This window comes from Rhinolophus hipposideros, assembly GCF_964194185.1.
Source record: "Rhinolophus hipposideros genome assembly, chromosome: 1".
NCBI classification, from domain to species: Eukaryota; Metazoa; Chordata; class Mammalia; order Chiroptera; family Rhinolophidae; genus Rhinolophus; species Rhinolophus hipposideros.
This window is the reverse complement of record NC_138047.1, coordinates 94,272,587-94,293,041: the sequence shown is the minus strand read 5'-3', so window position 1 is coordinate 94,293,041 and position 20,455 is coordinate 94,272,587. Positions and strand designations below refer to the sequence as shown.

At 36.5% G+C, this 20,455-nt stretch overlaps 1 protein-coding gene across 1 annotated transcript in view; it reads right to left on the bottom strand.

The window, feature by feature from the left end:
• Nucleotides 1-277: 277 nt before the first annotated feature.
• The window catches only part of SEPSECS (Sep (O-phosphoserine) tRNA:Sec (selenocysteine) tRNA synthase), a 33,051-nt gene continuing 12,873 nt past the window's right edge, over nt 278-20,455 (bottom strand). The window contains exons 7-11 of the mRNA XM_081059769.1: nt 18,929-19,058; nt 18,704-18,795; nt 7,533-7,626; nt 5,793-5,883; nt 278-4,432 (exon numbers count right to left, since the gene is read on the bottom strand). Coding sequence (XP_080915895.1) covers nt 4,126-4,432; nt 5,793-5,883; nt 7,533-7,626; nt 18,704-18,795; nt 18,929-19,058 — 714 coding nt within the window. The 3' untranslated portion in view covers nt 278-4,125. The remainder of the gene's footprint in view (nt 4,433-5,792; nt 5,884-7,532; nt 7,627-18,703; nt 18,796-18,928; nt 19,059-20,455) is intronic.

Sequence of the window (20,455 nt, the reverse complement as noted above, 5' to 3'; positions counted from 1 at the left end):
AGCGAGAATATAGTGGTATGACTCCCCTACCTATGGCTCCGTGGGTGTTCCTTTTTGGCCTCACTATATCCTGCGTTCTTGTGCAGGGAGCAGGACCAGAGAACCTGCATGACATCTAGCCACCCCTCACCCCCTGTAACTCATGATTCTCATTAAGACTTTTCTTGCTGGTATCTGCACAAGGTGGTACTGATGACTGAACAAAAAAAATGGGCAAGTAATCAGTGTTAGTGTATTTTCAGATTTTATCTGTAGCAATGATTAGGTAAAATAATATAATGTGCTGTCAATGATTTATTAAAGATTTATTTCATGTAGTAAATTATATAATTCATTTTCACTTTTAAACAGTCTACACCAAAAAAATATTTTTGGAAACATCTTTTTCTTTTGGTAAAACAAACAGGTTAGCAGGCTGATGATATCAGCTTCAATTCTAAAAGCTAAAATCCCCCAAAAGTATGCAGTTAAACATAGATTTTCTTCACATTGCTCCAAAAATTCAAGTTGATACCATTTGATAAAAACAAGACAGTATAAACATTTCCATATTTTGCGTAAGGCCTTTAATTGAACTGTAGGATATTAGATGGGAAATTATAAAGATACGTTCATTAGCTTTGAACTCATCATCTTACACGTGTATATACCATAACAGCTAAAAGGAGCATGAAAGAAAAAAAAAAGGCACAAAAGGATGCTGTGGGTCTTAGACCTGTATATTAAGAGTGGCCATAAAAGATATGTCAACACAATGTGACAGACAAGGAAAAAACAGTTTATAGGAGGTTGTTTTTTTTAAAATGTTAACAGCCTATTCAATTATTCTTATCAAATTACTCAGAGGGTATCAAACTCCTGAAATGACTAAACTTCTGTGTATGTAAACTTTTTTAGTTACAAAATAAGGTTGGCCTCATGAAATGCAAAACAACAAAACGATTTAAGGGCCTGGCAGAAATTAGTACATATCTTAGAAAAGAAAACCCAACTTTTTTTATATGCATCAAATATATATGTATTCAGAAAAAATTTCTCCAAGTATAATATGAATGAAAATCATCAGGGGTTTTGTTGTTGTTAACTGCTGGCTATTTTCCTCCATGAAAGAACACAAGAATTTAACTCTCACGATGAGCTACTAATTCAATATCAAAGTAATACCAGTGGTTAAAAAAAAAACTACCTTTGTTCAATATAAATTCTACTAAAACCTGTCACAGGCATATAGTCTAAAAATAAAAGCACATCCTGTAGCTTAGGCCCCTTTAAAGTTCTTATTACAGGGTGGTTATAGAAATAGAATCACAGCAGAATTATGTGCTGGAGCAAAACATTAGAAAAAACTTAATTTATATTTAAATTTACCATGCTGCACATCAAGTGACTATTGGCTGAACAGAACTGTATTCAATAATTCATATTCTGTAATTTCACTCAACTAATACAAAGAGCTAAATAGAAAGATTTATAGTTGAACACGGAGTTCCTAAGGCTGGTATCACATATCATTCTCTGACAGGGTAAGAATTCATCAGCAAAAGACGTAAGAGCCAGATTGAGAATTGGATTTAAAATACCTTTCCCTGCTGTGCGTACAAGTAACACATTGTGTAGGGACCGAAAGAATATTTTGTGTTATTCAGTTTTCTGGGCAGACAACCACACAGCCCAATGACTTTAAAAACCAAACTCCAAAATTCTATCTGATACAGTCTTAGTAAAGGCAGTTGAATCCTAAAGATAGGTCATCTTCATCAATGACTGGAAAATGTATCATGTTGCCTCTCTGCCAGTTCCAAGAAAACTAAGGCCAATTATGAGGGTTACCAATTAGTACTTGACACTTAAAAGAATTACCTGTACAGACTTTTTTATACGTCTATGTGGAAATGGGAGAGGGCAAGGAAAAACAACACTGGGGTACAGGCCAAGGAACGCCTGACTAGGCAGGACCTTCAAAAACTCTTACGAATTCTAGAACCTCAAGGTTCAATTTAAACCAGCAGAAACAGAGCTGGAATTCCAAAACCTCTGAAAAGAAAGGGCTAATAATACAAACTGCAGCTGATTTTATGCAGCAGGGATGAAGTGTTATATCATTCACGTGTGAGTTCATGTCATTTATCTTCAATTAGAATTATTATCTATTCAGCAGCTGAAGCCCAAGAACTGCTGACGCCCTGCAGATGGAAAACAGTTGCTAGTCTCTCAGCTCTGGCCTTTCTTCGCTAAATGATGATCACACAATGTAGATCACTTGTTGTATAAAACAATTTTGGCTTACATGTACAGTAAGCTGCGCTGCCAGCATTTACACTGGCATTCTCTTTCGTAGACTCTATAGGTTCTGTTGCGACTCTTCAATTTTATTGGTGCTACAATTCAGCCCCAAATTCACATAGAAAACATTACCCACCTTTTTAATGCAGGATTTAGTCCTTTGAAATGAGTTGTTACAGCTATTTTGTAAAAACATATATTTAATATATTTGAACCCCAAAGATATAATAATTTAAAAGTAACTTTTACAATATTTATAACTACGTACTTTATCTCAACAGTCTGGACTTCCAAGGTTTTCAAGCCAGTGTCTAAAGTAGTCTAACTTACACATTAATGGAAGTGGTGTCTGAGCTCATGTTTAACTGCTAAATCAATGAAGAAAACTACAATCCAGAAATCAAGGCGGCATTTTCTACTATAGTGTTTTCAAAAGTATGTTCAATGAATGTCAATAAGTATTTAATTTAAAAAACAAGTTCCACCTTTAAATAAAGATACATTCAAACTGGTTTCAAAGGAATTCTTAGAGCATTTACTATGCCAATACACAGTATTGCAAACTCCCCGAATTATTTGCCCACAGAACCTTTTATCCCCATGACCATCTCTGAGGAATAATGCTCCACAGAGCAGGTCTGGTGAAACATGTCTTCAGCATTTGGTGGATTCAGAAGCTTCACTAATTCCAGACTCTGAGATATCAGTCTATTTCTTAAAATTAACAACAAAATAAGTGGTATAGCCAGGAAGTCTAGAATTCCAGCCTCAGAAAGTGAGCATGTGGGCAGGGAGGGGGGAATACACCCGTCTATCACACCACATTGTTTTCAGCTCCTAGCAAAACATGCTCAAAAATACCTACGTTAACCATTCTTGCTGACCGCTGTATACAACACCTGAACAAACTAACCCACAAACAAAGGCCGCTTAAAGCAAAACCTCTGGAATAGTTTTCACTTGCCCAAATGGAGAAATGCACAAGTGCCATATGACACAATTTACAGTTACATGTTTAGAACTGGTAATCCTGGTTATTACTTAAGAGTCTATACACTGTTCAGTTAGATAAACATTACAGAGCTATCTTCTTTGAAGCACTATGGAATAACTAAAGCTGCTATGGAAAACTTCTCTTTACTTGAGGAATTCACTTTAGAGCAGTTTCTCAACCATAGCAATACTGAGATTTTTGGGCAGCGTCTTTGTTTTGGGAAGTTGTCTTGTCCACTGTAGGATGTTACAGGTCAACAGCTTCCCACTAGTTATTGCAACCAAAAATGTGCCCAGATGTTGCTTAGATATAAGCAAATCATCCCCAGTTGAGAACCATTGCTGCCGAGAGAAAGTTAAAGCTTAACCTTGATGCTGCTTCCCTGGGAAAGGTCCATTTTACAGGCATTCTGTGATTGGCACATATCAACAAACATCTAGTAATCAGCATTAGAAATCTTTCTAAATTCTGCGTGATCAGAAACATAAGTAATTTGTGAATGGTCAGGAGGAGGCAGTGTATTCATTTCAGAGAGAATTAGTGGTAATTTTACTGTCATTATATTAGTAAGAGTTTTCTGAATCATAATGCTTAACTGACACATATTCTAACAATTAGAAAAACGCTAGTTGTGTGTTATAATCTGTTAAGGGTCGTAATGATAGAGGCAGTGTGAGAACAAAAAAGTAACCATCATCAATGGCTAAGTCAGACCATATTCTATTCCTTGACTAAACATTCTCCATGACAGTCCCAATTCAAACATCTCAAGTCTTGTCTTTAAACTGCTTGCCTGTACTGTCGCCTCATCATTTCTTCCAAATTATCAAAAAGAAACCCTTCACATGTCATGAAGAAGAATTCTGGTATGTGTCAAGAAGTACATTATCTAGTTTTAAAGCCACGTCTTCAATAGCAACATCTTCAGTTTTGTCGTAATTGTCAACTCCAGACGCATCACTCTCTTTATTTTGTTCTTTCCTTATTATCTTTAAACACTTGTCAAGTCTCTTTATGAACAAGTCCACATCCTGTGTCTTCATTCCAATGGCTGATGCAGCATTGAGGTAAGCACAAGGGTAATTATTTGTATGTGACATAAAGCCTCTGAAAGTGTAGCCATTCACGGTTTGCACAGACTCAAGAGGCACAACCCTGGAAGGGAAACGACTTACTAATTTAGTATGTCTGGTGACATTAACAGAATATCACCCATAAACAAACAACAAGAAAAAGCATTTGTTACTAAGCCTTACATCTACTTAAGAAGTTTAAAAACAGCCATAAATGATGGCCTATGAAAACAGACCGTGTTAGCCTTAAAATAAAAAGTACACAATATACTGCAATTTTACATGGAAAAGTACTGCCTGGTGATTACCATTTACTTATCTTCTGTTAGAGAGGTACAAGCTCTAGGAATCACAAACACCTTCATATCTTCTTCAAAGAGGTAAAAAAAGATTTCTGTTTTTGTACCAAATATGGAATCTGACTTCACATATATACCCTATAATGGAATGATGAAGTTTGTAAGTAAAACCACTTTGATTAATTGCCATGTGTCACCTCAAATGATCAACAAACTAAAATTACAGCGATCTGATCAGCGCTGTGCAATGGCACTGCTCCTTAAAGCAAGGATCCAGAAGAAATTACGTAACTGCTTACAGTGGGGTGGTCAGCAATCAGGAATAGTCAGTAATTAAGCTGGATTTCATTGGCACTTGATATAAGCAGTTATCTAAGAGTATTTTTAAAGAAGTCAATTAAGATCAAAGTTAACCATACAGACAAGTAGTGGCAACTCTAAAAGGCCAAGAAAACCATTTTAGAAGTGTCAAATTTATGCTATGTTTCATAAATACAGTCTGTCAAGGTAAAAGCTGAATTAATCTAAGATTTTTTTTTTTTAAAGTTGTCCTTTGATATGAAATATCTAACCTCTCGTAGTCAGAGAAAAATACTATTAATAGAGAATGTACAGAAGAGTACTTAGAACAAGATGTTTCTTTTCAAGTCATTTTTCTCTGACCTCATCAAATAAAAAATGAAAAATGAAATTAATTTTTAAGCCATGTACATATAAGAGCAAAAAGGCAGTACTTCCACAAGAATTGCGTAACTTTTTTAGTTTAGGAAATGGGCTTTTTCTTAAAAACATTTGCACTTAAATTTAGTAATGAAGATGACTCATTTCTAACACAATTACGTGACACCACTGAAGATTATCTAACAAAGGAAAATAAAGACAAAAAAAATTGTACAGAGGTAATGAAACATCGTTTCTGTATGTCTATTGAAACAAACAAGACTCATGTCTTTCTGTGGCTATTTCAGTGTAGGCACAGATAATAATGGCCTTACAGATTCTCTATGTCAACCTTCTTTTCCTCCACCATGAATTCTCGGGTAGTTCAGCATATACTTAGGGGACTGTTGTTAAGGAAGGTACTTTTATTAGAGTTAACTTTAAAAAGCCAAATAAATCCAAGCTTCTTTGGAACATACTTACCTGGCTCCTGAAACCTGTCTGGTGAAAAGCATTGAGCCAAGCTGAGTGACAGCTTTATCACAGTGTTCATCTAGTGTCTTAAGTGACACAGCTGAAAAAGAAAAAATATCCCAATGAGCCTTGGTTAACCAACACAAAAAACAATAAAAAAACAAACACTTAATAATGGAGACATTTATTGAGCTAAAATATATATAACATGAAATTTACCACCTTAACCATTTTTAAGTGTATGTTCAATGGTATTAAATACATTCACATTGTTGTACTACCACCATCCATCCTTACAATTGTTTTCATTCTGTAAAACTGAAACTGTACACCTATTAAACACTAACTCCCCATTCTCCTCCCGCCCCCAGCCTCTGGCCACCACCATTCTACTTCCTCTCTCTATGATTCTGACTAAGTAGCTTATATAAATTGAATCATGCAATATTTGTCTTTTTGTAACTGGCTTATTTCAGAGACATTACTTTTTATTCATTGTCAAGGGGCATTATTTTACTTTAATGCACTTAATGAATTATAGTAAGGACTTGTTTACATATCAGACAAAAATATGTTAATATAAATTAGCATAGACTGGGACAGAATTTCCATATCACCCTTCTAAAGAGTGAATTTTCCAATTAAATTGATGGAACAATAACATGCATGATCAATATGGCAGTTTATTCTCATTCAACAATGTTTTAAGAACTTGTAAAATGAGAATGTGGGATATATTTCAGCACACATAAAGACTAAGTAAGATCATTTCTGCATATGGAAATGAAAATTATCTTCCTGAAATTATGTGGGTAAACTGTATTTTATTCACACCACCAACCACTACTACTAGTTACCATTTCCTAAGGACGGACTTACCATACTAGATAGTTTACAAATATAATCTCAACCATTCTTTAACAATTGTGCATGTGAGGGATCACTATCTCTATTTTATATGTAGGGAAAAGGAAATTCGAAGCTATTACATGGCAGAATCCAGATTCAAACCATGCCACATCAGCTTGTGTGACATCTGTATCGATTATAAACCAGCAAAGGACTGACGTGGATGGGTTTTATTATATATCGATAGCCAAATAGTTTTCCATGGAAGCCCATCCCTGAAAAAGGTTTCATTTACAAATGACTGTTTCCTTGCTTTCCTCTGATATACATGAAATATGAAACATACTGCATACATTCACAAAGTAAAAGGGGTAATTATGAAGCTTAAAAGTTACTTAAATGCATAAAAATCAACATTCATATTATTCTGTTTAGTAGCTCTTGTACTACACGACAAAAATACACAGTCTTTATACAAACAAAGGTAATTACCATAAACACAAATTTCTCTAACATAGAGACGCTCAAGAAAACAAATAGCATTAAAAACAATATAAGAATAGCTTTAACTTCTAATATTATGGTGTTTTGTTAACTGCAGAAATTTTTAAATAGTGACCAAATTATTTTGGTTAGAAACAGGAGTCAAATCATTGTTTTCTGTATGTTCATTATAATACATTATAGTGATTTGGATTCTTTCAGTATATAGTTTTTATTTTCAAAATACATTAAAGCATTTCTAAAGGCTAATGAAACCTTTTCAATTTACAAATTAATACTGTAATAAATTTAGAAATATCACTGTAGCCAGAAAGACTTCATGCTCTTCCTAGTAATACCAGTTTCCTGTTGAGGATGGTTCTGAAGTCATTTTCTTTTTTAAAGAAAAAAAATTACCTAAAGATATGGGATTGTGAGGTGTATGCAACAGTCTTTCATTGTAGGCTTCTGACAGCTTCTTTAGTTGGATGGACAAATATGAAAACATTTCCTGCAACAACAAAACGTTACACTTAAAGTAAATCAAATAAATACTAACTGCAACTTGCCAGATTTAATAAGACAAAATCTGATTGGTGTGAAGTCTGTGCTATAAATTAAACTCAGTCATGTGTCCTAGGAGCAATTCTTTCCTTTGCTGCGATATAGTGAGATTCAAAGCTGCTACAATGATCAGAAAGCACAGGCTTTAGGTAAAGATGGAGATGAACCAGCACATTTCCTGTTTTGGGGCTACTATGTACCTATCACAAATCCATCCTCCTTTCAGAACCTCCATGGCTGCTGTTCTAGTGCAAAGAGCTGTCAATCTCTTCCCTGGACCACAGCCACATTCTGAATGTCTTCTCTGCCTCTTTTCCTACCCGTCTACAATCTCTCCTACACACAGAGGCCAGAGTGGTCTTTCCAAAGTAGCAACTACATCATGCCTCCCCGCAATGACTTCCTCCTCTGAGTATAAAACATCTATAAGCCCCCAGTGACCTGGCCCAGCCAACATGCCTGACTCAGCAACTGTCCTTCCCCATCCCCGTCACTATTATGACGCCGGCAACATCAGCTTCTTTTCCAACAGCTGAGCATGCCAAGCTCATTCTGGTGTCAGAACTTTATGGAGGCTTCCCCTAGACTCAGAGGCTCTCCTCCCAGATCATCCCATGAGTGGTCCCTCACGTCACAGACCAAGGAGACCTTCTTTTATTACTTCCCTATAAAAGTAGCTCTCTGACTCTGCCCACTCCCGACTCTCAATCTCCCTCTAACACCATCACCTATTTTGGTTCGTTCACTACAATTTATCACAACCTGAAAGTATCTCATTTATCTGCTTACATGAATACTGCCTATGACTACCTACTAGAATGGAAAAACTCCTTGGAAGCAGGGACTTTGTCTTCTTCACTACTGTTTTCTCAACACCAAAAAAAAAAAAAGTGCCAGACTTTTAGAATATAAGTAACTTAGGTAGGGGTAGTTTAAAAATGTATTTCCTGTAAATCATAGAAACGTAAAATCAACAATTCCCTTAATTAAAAGAATACAGCAACTAGAAACTGTATTTTTGATCCTAGTCTAGAAAGTAATGTATATCTAATAAATAAAAATATATTTTATAAGTATGAAATTTCATGTGCACATGTATAAAGTGGGAGTTTGACAAAGTTACAAATAAATATTAAATTGACAACTGTCTGACTTAAAACTATAGTTTTTTCTCCTAGTAAGCCCTTTAAAACGTACTGGCTGGAATGAAAATCTGCCAAAAAAAACCTCTGGCCCTGAACAAACCCATCTGCATTGATCTTCTCCAGCCATAATCAAAACCTATATACTCTAAACATACACCTAAAAGCCAAAGGTCAAGAGTAAGTACCCTGTTGTAGAGACAGCAGGAAATGATACCTCTCCAACTTCAAAAGCCACAAAAGCTGTTTTAGTTTTCTGTAAGTTAAGGGCTGCATAGTCTGATCCCACTCTGGGACTCAGAATAGCTTTTTCATGTCTAAAGCACAGAAATGAGATGACTAACTCTGTCTTTTGTTAGGTAAAGATTAAGAGAAGAGGAAAATTCCTACCAAGTTTATGAATTATTAATGAGTCAGCTGAAGACCACAAATATTTTTACCCTTGTTGACAACAGTATATTTTATATTCTGACCTGAAAAATTTTAAACTAATTGTCATTCTTAAATTTTGGGGATAATTTTTAAGATTAATTCTCAGCACGTCAGAATTATGAAATCTTAAATCACTAAAAGAAATTGGGACTAATATCCAAAATATACAAGGAACTCATGAAACTCAACAACAAACAAACAAACAACCCAACTGAAAAATGGGCAGAGGACCTGAAGAGACATTTCTCCAAAGAGGACATACAAATGGCCAATAGACATATGAAGAAATGTTCAACATCACTAATCATCAGAGAAATGCAAATAAATACCACAAGTGTATATCACCTCACCCCAGTTATAATGACTTTCATCAACAAGACAAATAGTAACAAGTGTTGGAGAGGCTGTGGAGAAAAAGGCACCCTCATACACTGTTGGTGGGAATGCAGACTGGTGCAGCCGCTATGGAAGGCAGTGTGGAGGTTCCTCAAAAACTTAAAAATAGGGCCGGCCGGTGGCTCTAGCAGCTGGAGCTCCATGCTCCTAACTACTCCAAAGGCTGCCTGCCGGTTTGATTCCCACATGAGCCAGTGGGCTCTCAACCACAAGGCTGCCGGTTCGACTCCTCAACTCCCGCAAGGGATGGTGGGCTGCGTCCCCTGCAACTAAGATTGAACATGGTACCTTGAGCTGAGCTGCCGCTGAGCTCCCAGATGGCTCAGTTGGTTGGAGTGCATTCTCTCAACCACAAGGTTGCCGGTTCGACTCCCATAAGGGATGGTGGGCTGTGCCCCCTGCAAATAACAATGGCATCTGGACCTGGAGCTGAGCTGCGCCCTCCACAACTAAGATTGAAAGGACAATAATCTGACTTGGAAAAAGACCTGGAAGTACACACTGTTCCCCGATAAAGTCCTGTTCCCCTTCCCCAATAAAAAAAAATTAAGACTAGAAGTACCATATGACCCAGCAATCCCTCTCCTGGGTATCTACCCCAAAAATCTGAAAACATTTATCCATAAAGACACCTGTGCTCCAATGTTCACTGCAGCTTTATTTACGGTGGCCAAGACATGGAAACAACCAAAGTGTCCTTCGATAGATGAATGGATAAAGAAGTTGTGGTATATATACACAATGGAATACTATTTGGCGGTAAGAAAAGATGAAATAGGACCATTTGTGACAGTATGGATGCATCTTGAGAGTAAAATGCTAAGTGAAATAAGTCAGACAGAAAAAGTCGAGAACCATATGATTTCACTGACATGTGGTATATAAAACTGAAAACAAAAGAACGAGACAAATAAATGAAGGAACAAAAACTCATAGACACAGACAGTAGTTTAGGGGTTACCAGAGGGTAAGGGGAGAGAGGGGCTCAAGAAGAAGGTAAATGAGGTCTAATATCTGGTGATGGAAAGAGAACTGACTCTAGGAGGTGAACACATAATGTGATATATAGGCAATGTATTATAGAACTGTACACCTGAAATCTATGTAACTTTACTAACAATTGTCACTCCAATAAACTTTAATTTAAAAAAAAAGAGTAAAAAAAAGAAATTGAAGTTTTTATGTTCAATCTGTTATCCACATGTGTAATACCTAATGAACCTATGAGTAAGTGCTACTGATAAGATGTGAAAAGCCTTTCTCTTTTGTCATAAAAAAAAACAAAAGTGTAGAGAAATGTTATCACCAGAAACAGGAAAAAAAACTTATTGTAGGCATCTTTTCTTAGAAATGTAAAGATACTAGTGTTAATAAAAAGTAGAATTCCTGAGTTTCATTTATATATTTTCATCTATTATAAAGTAACTAGGTCACTAATTTAAATGTTCTATAATGTTTTTTTAAAAAGTTCCTTTTTAATTTAGGTATTAATTACTGATTTTTCATCTATATATAAACCAGAGTCTTAATCTGCATCTAATTCTCTTTTAGTCTCAAATTCATCAACCTCTTACAAGCAGAAACAAATTTGTAGCCAGGAAATTCCTCTTACAGACTCCTATGTTTTCCCCACTAATAGTAATAATAAAAAACTTATTATTTGAGGACAAATCTAAAATAATATTCTATTTAGTATGGCTGCCACAATAATCACCAATGTGGTTACACTTGGAGAGTACAGTTGGCCCTTGAGCAGCACGAGTTTGATCTGTGGAGGTCCACTTACATATGGATGTTTTTCAATAAATACAGTTGGCCGTCCGTATCCACAAGTTTGCATCTATTTTTCAATCACGGGTTGAAAAATGTATTTTAAATCCAAGGTTCAGAATTCGTGAATGTGGAGGGCCAACTGTATGCATTGTTCTAGGCCACATGAAAGGGACTTGAGCATTTGCAGAGTATGGTATCCACAGGAGGTCCTGGAACCAATCTAATCCCCCCACAGATACAAAGGGCTGACTGTCATTACGTTTTCAGGAAATCAAAAGTTATACCTGGACTTTCCGACTCTGCAGTGAGTTGGTGACACTAAACCCATTGCTCAAGGGTCAACTGTACTTAATTTGTACTTAGCTATTTCTAAAGAGAGAGGAAACGTTTCTGTAGTAACACCTGTAGACTGTGCTTTTAAACTTACTGACGCAAACGTGTCTATTAAAAAACTGAAATTTTCCCAGTGTTCAATTTCTAATACTTTAACAAATAAATTTTAACCAGTTCTATAAATCACTTGCTAATGCCACTAGAATTCAGTTTTAACTGCAGCTAACATTAGGATAAAAATCTTTAGACTACAAACATACTACTAAGCTAACTAGATCTCATATATCACTGTATGGGAATAATTAGACAAATAAGAAAATATTTGTGAGTCAAATTCATATCCGCCTGCAAATATCTATAGTATCTCTACTCTGAGATGCTATATGGGTGATGGGTTACGATAGGTAATCCAATAAGCAGAGAAGCTTAAATTATCTCACAGCACAAAACACTGAATCCTACAATATTCTACATTATCAAGGTCCTAAATTAATATCACTAGATTAAAATATATGGTTTAGGAGACTGTACCACTATTTCCTACACTAATACTTAGCTAAGCAGTTTTAGCTAAGCAGTTTTTTACCTGATGTATTAAAGGTACTACAGAACCTGCACTATTTTTTTGCTACAGTTAAATCTATAACTGACATTTATTATAAAATACTTCTGTGAAGGCAAAAATTTATAAGCACCCCAAGCAAATGTATATAGAAAGATCTTACTTAAAAGAAATGAAATATTATTGATTTTCTGTGTCTTTTGTGCTGTATTTAACTTAATTTTAAAAGACTCTTCACTAGAGATAAACTGAACTGTATACCTGAATGCTAATGTCAGCTATATTTCTAGAATAAAAAATACAAAACTTTGCACCATAGTTCAAGATGTTAATGGAAGAGAAGTTGAATTATATTAAGCATTACCTTTCCGATGGCCTTTTGCACATTGATTTGCAGTCATGAAGCCCAACATTCAGCCTATCCCTCCCCATAACCCAAAGATGTGCATAATTCACTAAATCTTGAAGGAAAAGGTCTTATGTAATCATGGTTTTTGAAACACACTGTTGCATGTTACAGGATAAGACGAAAATAGAACTTCATGTATTATTACAGTATGCCTCATAAGGTGGGTAATAAATTAGAAGGGAAACATCACTTGGACGGACAAGTACCTGTGGGTACCTATCCCCGCATAGGCGTCCATACTTGAAGATACCAGTATAAATGCAGCTTGCGGCTCTCTATGGCCAGATACAAGGATCCAGGCACACTCGGCAGTCTTTGCATCACAGGCTAAAGCACTGCTCGTAGACTCTTCGGTGGAGTCTGCATGCTGCATTTATACTGTGATCTTCAAGTATGGACACCCCACACCTAGGACTGAAACCTTACACTTGTGTTGAGACGCAAGTACTCCACTTTTAGGGCTGCAGATCTACCAGTGTTTCCAAACTCAGCTTTGTTATCCGACATCGTTTGAAGTTTACGTCTGATGTTCTTTTAGAACTTAGTTTTCCTCCAAACTTCAGCTAACAAATTCCAGCCACTGCAGCAGCCATTCCGCAGTTATTCTTCTTCTGTACTTGTCTAATTCAGCAGATACTTGCAACCACAATTATCTGTCTGCCCTGCCCAACAAAACACTCTTCTGAAAGGGAAGCTAAGCAGAATAATGGTCTTCTCTGGAAGCAAAACAGAAGTAAGGATAAATATCTAAGGCTGATCTTTCTTTTTGCATAGAGAAACTCAAAGAAACAGTTTCTTAAATTTGAACCCCTTTCCTTACAGACGTCTTCAGTTCCATTCATGGTCACTTCTCCTCTCAGTAAAGCAGATGTGTTGATCAGGAAAGGGCTAAGGGCAAAGAGGTTCAATTCACACTCACAGTTCCACTCTCTTTGATCCTTTCACTCTTCAAAAAAGAAAGCTCGAGAAGGAATGGCTTCAAGCTGAGTTCTTGTCTGCCTTTACTGTGCAAAACATAATGCCTTTTTTGAAGAGATATAGATGAAATAACCTCTAAAAATATCATGGTGGTGAATAAGGGCATAGAATAAAAAAACTTCCTAAGTTTTCTTTTAACGCTCCTTTTTTTAGCATGCAGTAACACCAATAATATAAAAAGGAGCTCTCAGTGATGGTATATAAATAGCTCTGGCTGGAGCAAAATAGCTTTGCCTCAGCTTCTCCAGAGCTGAACCAATAAACTATCACGATTAAATTTTCACAGTTCAAAAGCAAGTCCATTTAAACAAAAGAGGCCCTTACTTCTGCAATGAATCCAATAAAAAAACCAATATTTATGCTACCTATGTGCAATTATGGTTTATGGAGGACATCGTCATATTTCAACGAAAAGACCTGCTTGCTGAATGAAGTTGTTAAAGAACTATTTTTATTCACTTACAATGACAGAGTTCTCAAATGAGCATTCTAGTACTTTGAAGATTACTACTGCAAACAGTCTCTACTGTAAATAAATTCTATAAAAAGAATTTTAAATAAAACCAATTAATACACTAGAGTCTTTGGAGTTTTACATCCGTCCACTAGGTAAACGTGTGGGGTCACGAGATCACCATTTCTATGGCTCAAATGCCTAGCACAGGGCAGGTAAATGCTCCCTCGATGGAAGCAGTGAGAGGAGAGTGATAAGACAGCAAAGAGCAGAGGCCTTAGGTCACAATCACCTGAGTTTCAATAGCAGTTCTGGCACTTATATGTGGTCTTTGGGTAAGTACTTAATTTTTCCGCTCAATTCCATCTGTGAAATGGGGATAATACCTACCTCAAAAACTTACTCTACGAAATAATGAATATAATGAACCTTGTCGAGTTCCTGGCATATGGTAGATATTCATAAAAATGTTTGTTCCCCACTTACCTACTTTTCCCTTAGCCTAAAAGAGTCTTCAGGTTAAAATAACTAACATTAGCTAGCAGGACTCCTAGAAACATGTCTTACTACTCCATAGCTATAATCCTGTCCTTGTCCTATCCCCATTTATTCCACTCTATCTAGATAAAAGGAAAAGAACAAAGTTCTGGGTGTTACAAAGAGAGTTACCATTGACAGCTGAGATGGAGCCATCCAATTTATAAATATCACTAGGACATAAAATTTCTCCCATGAAGTATTGATCCAATGATTAATAAAAAACAAAGTCTCAATGAAAAGCAGAGCTGGACTGCCTGCTAGAGCCATTCACCAGCTGAGCTACATACCCTGCAGGTCGATCTCAAAGCAGGTGCATTGCCACTCATGCTAAGCAAAAGGTACACACTCGTGGGCCTCTGGAATCATCTAAAAGTAGCTGAAAATTTTGAAGTCAAACCCTACATATCAGAAGTCAGAAAAACCTTGGCATAACAGAAATTCTTAGATTCCAAAGCGATGACAGAACACCCCTAAAATCAACAATTCCAAAATCCTAGTGTAAGAAAAGTGCTTTGGAAGAGGAATATGAACCAGGGAGGAAGTCCTACTCCCAGAAGTCCAGTACCTGTTATACACAACAGGTAATCACATTTTAACTCATTTCTTTTCATAAATTTTCAACTGTGTCCATATAAGGAAATGTTTCCATAAGAACATCTAATTTAATGGAGGTCAGTATCATAATGTTCTTTGCCTCCTAACTTTCCAGAAAGATACTTATTCTGTGTAAAACAAGAGAGGACTATACAACACTGAACCTATGTGTTCCCAAATACTCTGCATTGGTTCATTCAACAAACATCTGATTAGCATCAACTATATATCAAGCAAAAAGGCCCAGAAGAGAAGTATCAGTGGCAAAATCCAAGGAAGATACTAGTCTACTAGACTACCCATAACCAAGAACCAAGTTTCATTTCAGACACCTGGTGGTCACAATCAGTTTAACTTGCTAGTTAAATAAATTTAACTACAAAGCTACTCAAGATTTACATTAATGTATTATAGCAAATATTTAATATTATTAGCTATTATTTAGTGTCAACTCAAGAACAAAAATAGAAAATACTAAATATGTATAGTGTGCTTATTTAATATAATAACAGCATATAAAAATGTTTTAAGTTTCTATGTAATAAATTATACTCTTTAAATAGCTAACTTAAGACTTGGTGTAATAGTCTTATTGTCAGAGCTATTATATTTTCCATTTACTTAGCTTAAAATGAATTTTTACCCAAATCTGTACAGTGATCAATATAAGGTAAAAAGGAACTGTAAGAAAAGACTACACTATGACAACTAAAAAGATCAAAAATAGACAACTAACAAGTTATATTTTCAAGCTTTGATCCTTGGAATATTTATGCAGTCCATCTCAAATGCCATAAAATATTATCTACCTACTCATAAATATTAAAATGCTATGACATTATGTATGTTTTCTCTCCAAGTTTCTGTTATTTCAAACCACTGTGCTCGTCCCTTTTTCTTCTCCCAGACCTCTTACTGTTGGAGTGTCTGAGAGCTCAGTTCTTGTACTTCTTTCCTATTTAGACTCATTCTCTCACAAGCTCATCTGGTCTCTTGGCCAACTAACTCCCCAAATTTTTATCTCCAGCCCAGCTCTCTCAACACAAGACTCATATCCCACTCTCTACCTGACATCTCCATCTAAATGTCAATGGTATTCTGAATTTAATTTTGTCAGAAACTGAATTCCTGGCCTTCTGAAACCCACAGTCTTACTCATCTCAGTTAATGGCTCCTTCAATTCCTCAGGTCAAAAGTCTCACAATTATTCTTGACTTCTCTCTCTCGCATACAATACATCCATCATGAACTCCTACCAGCTCAAAACAGACCTAGAATCCACCCACTTCTCATTCCCTCCACTGTCACTATCTAGACCCAAACTGAGATCACTTGCTGACTACTGTGAAGGCCTCCTAACAGGTGTCCCAGTTTCTACCCTCTCCCTCCCCCCTCAACACAGCAACCAGAGTGATCCTTTAAAATATAAGTCAAATCACCATACTCCTCTATTCATAACCCTCCAGTGGCTCTTTATTTCCCTCAGAATATGAGGCAAAGACCTTCCTATGGCTTAGAAAGCCCCCCCCCATTACCACTCTGGCTTCAGCACCCACAGCTCTCGTCCTTGCTTACATTGCTCCAGCCACACTGGCCTCTTTACTGTACTGCAAACACACCATGTCTGCCCTAGGTCCTTGGGCCGGCTTTCTGCCGCAAACACTCTTCTCCATCACATGTGCATATTCCCTCAAACTTCTTCATGTCCACTCAATGTCACCTCACTGAGGCCTGCCCTAACCACTGTATCCCACCACCACCACCACAGACAGCGTCATCCCCAATTCCTTTATTTTACTCCGTTCTTTGTTGTTTCCAGAGCACTTTGAACCTTTATCATTTATGCATTAAGCAACCTTTATAATTTATGTTTTATGTTACTTTTTTATTGCTGTTCTCCCCCATATGCAATGTAAGCTCCACAAGAGCAGGTATCTTTGTCTATTTTATTGATTGCTATATCAATATTATGTGCCCCAAACATACGATGTGCTCAATAAATATTTAGTAAATTAAACTTATCCCACACACTCAACTTTATTTACTTTGAATTTCACAAAAACGCTGGTCCCTACTTTTGACCACGCTATTTTAAGTGGGCTTGTTATTGTTTAGATTGGGGGAACCAAGACAGCCTAATAAGGGTGGAAACGGATATGAGGTGCCATGAAATTGAAGAGACCATCATCGTAAAATTTTCAACCTTAAAAAAATGTCTGATATATACTTTTCCAATATGACTTGTGCTAGATTGTGAGTTATAGGCCAATGTTGATCACGATGCCTGTGGCCCAGGAAGTAGCTGTTTTCAGAAAATTCCAGTCTTTCAGAACTAGAAATGGCTTGAGATATCAACTGTTTCTTTCATAAATGAGAAAATAAAATCTGCAAGTTAAGTCCCTTTTCCATAATGAAACAACTAGTTGTATCAGCTCTTCTAATTGGTGTGTAGTGCTATCTCATTAGGGTTTTAATTCGAATTTCCCTAAAGACTAATGATGTTGAGCATCTTTTCCTATATCATGTAAATCTTAAGAGATGGCCTCACAATAAAAAGTAAATAATTAGTTTCCTATGGACTGAATTCGTGGGGGGAGGGTAAAACGGCACAAAAATTTAAAAAGTTCTGTTACATATCCATTAAGGCTGTTGAGAGGATCTATCCAATAATACCTATGAAAATATTTAAAAATATGTAAAGTACTATTATAAAATCCAAAGTGCCATAACTGCTAAGTGTTGGAAAGTTATACAGATACAAAAACCACACGGCACCAGGCGCCTCCGGCTCTCCCAGATGAGAGACGAATAAAACCTCTTGGTCTGACTAGCCCTGCCAACACTGCCAACTCTGGAGTTGGCCTCAATGAAGGTAGTTCTTAGTGCTGGAGACAAAGCCCAGTTTTCAAGCACAGATATCATTTTGTCTTTCTAGCCAACATAACCAGTGAGTTCAGCATTCCAATAATGGCAAGGGATAGACTTATTATTTTAGAATCAGTAGGGACCAACTTCTGACCTGGTTCTACCTTCTTCGACTGACAGTTCACATCTGCACAAGCCTACGGGTTTCCAAAAGCCTTGTCTGTTTGTCTTTCAAGAGCTTCTATCTAAGTGACAAGTGAGTTGAATTTTACTGAACTAATAAGAATCCCTAATGTAGCTTCTCAAAAAAAAAAAAAAAAAAAAAAAAGGCAAAATCACCTGTCCAAGATTCTTCAGAATATCTGGATAAACAGGATGACAATGATTAATTGCAAACCACCCAGGGTGGTTTCAGATCGAAGCAAATCCCCAGGACCATACTACAGATTTATAATCAAAAGTGACAAACCAACAGGCAAAAACACCAGTGATTCAGAGTGCTGGTCTAATCATGAGTACTATTTTACCCCTAAAGGGAAAGCGTACCTTTCTTTCTTTTAACAGCTTCTTATAGCCATTTGATCCAAGTGATAATAAAGTAATAAGGACATCTAACGAAGGTGAAGCTGAGGCTCTTCCTGAAATAAGAATGAACGAGTTACGTTCACAACGGGGAAAAGCTTTGGAAATTAAGATTTATTATAGTAGCCTATGTACAAATGGATTTTTGTTTGTTAGTTACTCTTTCTGAAGAGCAATTGATTTACTTACCTGGATACATCTTGCTGATTTCCTGAATGAAGGAATCATTAAAGCCAGCAATTATAGCGCCACCTACTGGAACCATAAAATTTTTGTCCAAGCTCTGAACGAAAGCATCTATTCGACCAACCCGAGCTCCCTAGAATGAAGTAACATGTAGTATACATATTAGTTTCTAGAAGAAGAGACAACAATGGCTATTAACAAATAAATACCATTAAAACAATGTATGGAAATAAAAAACAGATCAAACACTTTTATTTCTTTGTAACAGTGCCAGTAAAATATTTTTAAGTATCAAACTGAGTTTTTAAACACTGCTCTCTGTATAGACGGAAGAACACTTTATTGTTTAGAAATTGCTTTTACACATAAATCATTTAATCCTCACAACAACCCTGTGAGAAAGGCAGGGTGTCAGTATCAGTTCAGGTGGGAACTATATTGAAACAGAGCTTTTCACCTTAAAACTGGGCAAGAGAGAGTGGATTCCTCCTGTGCCTCTCACCGGGGATATGCTATTTGACTATAAATGTTGACAGTAGGCCCTACATCTATTAAATAATTGTAAACACCCTCTGTGAGGTTAAGAGCGGCCGCCATAATCTAATGGACTGCAGCCACCCACGCTGCCAATCAATGAGTTATACTTGTGAGAGCCTCTCTTCATTGCTTGGATAATCCACCACCTGCATGACCCCTTTAAGCAATAAATTATGCTTCTACCACCACTTGGATTACAAACGAGAAAAAAGAAAAATTTTATTTTTAACATCAACTAATGGCAAATTTTTCTGTATAGTCTTGGCAATGTTTCCACATTAACTCATGTTTCCTAATGTTACAATCTTAGATGATCTCATGCCACCGCAAATGAACTTCATGTGAAAATCTAATATTCTGGAGAAAAATTGAATACTTACCAAAAATAGAAAACTAAGTTCAAGTTCCCATCCAACATAGTCTATGACCTTCTGTCTAATGTACTTCAATTTTCTCCCCTTAAAATTAGAGATACTATCTAAATTTCAACTAAGATAGTGTTTTTCTTTATCTGTGGATACAGATTTTCAATCTGTATTCACAATCCACATTCCTATTAATATTATAACCACATGTGACCTTCATCTTCACACTTTCTCTCCACATCTGTATCTCAGAGAGAACAGAAGCAGCAGACAGCTGGCCTAATCTAGGAGACCAGATCCAGGCAACAGGTAGAAGCAGCAAAAGCTGGAGGGGAGCCGACTACTCCGGAGGCTATCACACGATTGTTTAAATCTTAACCTTCCCATTACATTTTTTTCTATTTTCCTCCTAAACTACGATCATAGGAAAACCTCACCATATCGCAGGAAAACAGAAGCATATAAGACTAATAGAATAAACAACTGAAAAACATGCAAAGTAGTAGCACATAAAAATTAAGTGGAACAGTTCAAGTTGCCTTTTATTAACACTTAAGTACTGCCCAAGGCTTCCTGAGAGAAACGTGAACCTAAATTGGGAGCAGGATTACTAAGAGAAACATCAGTG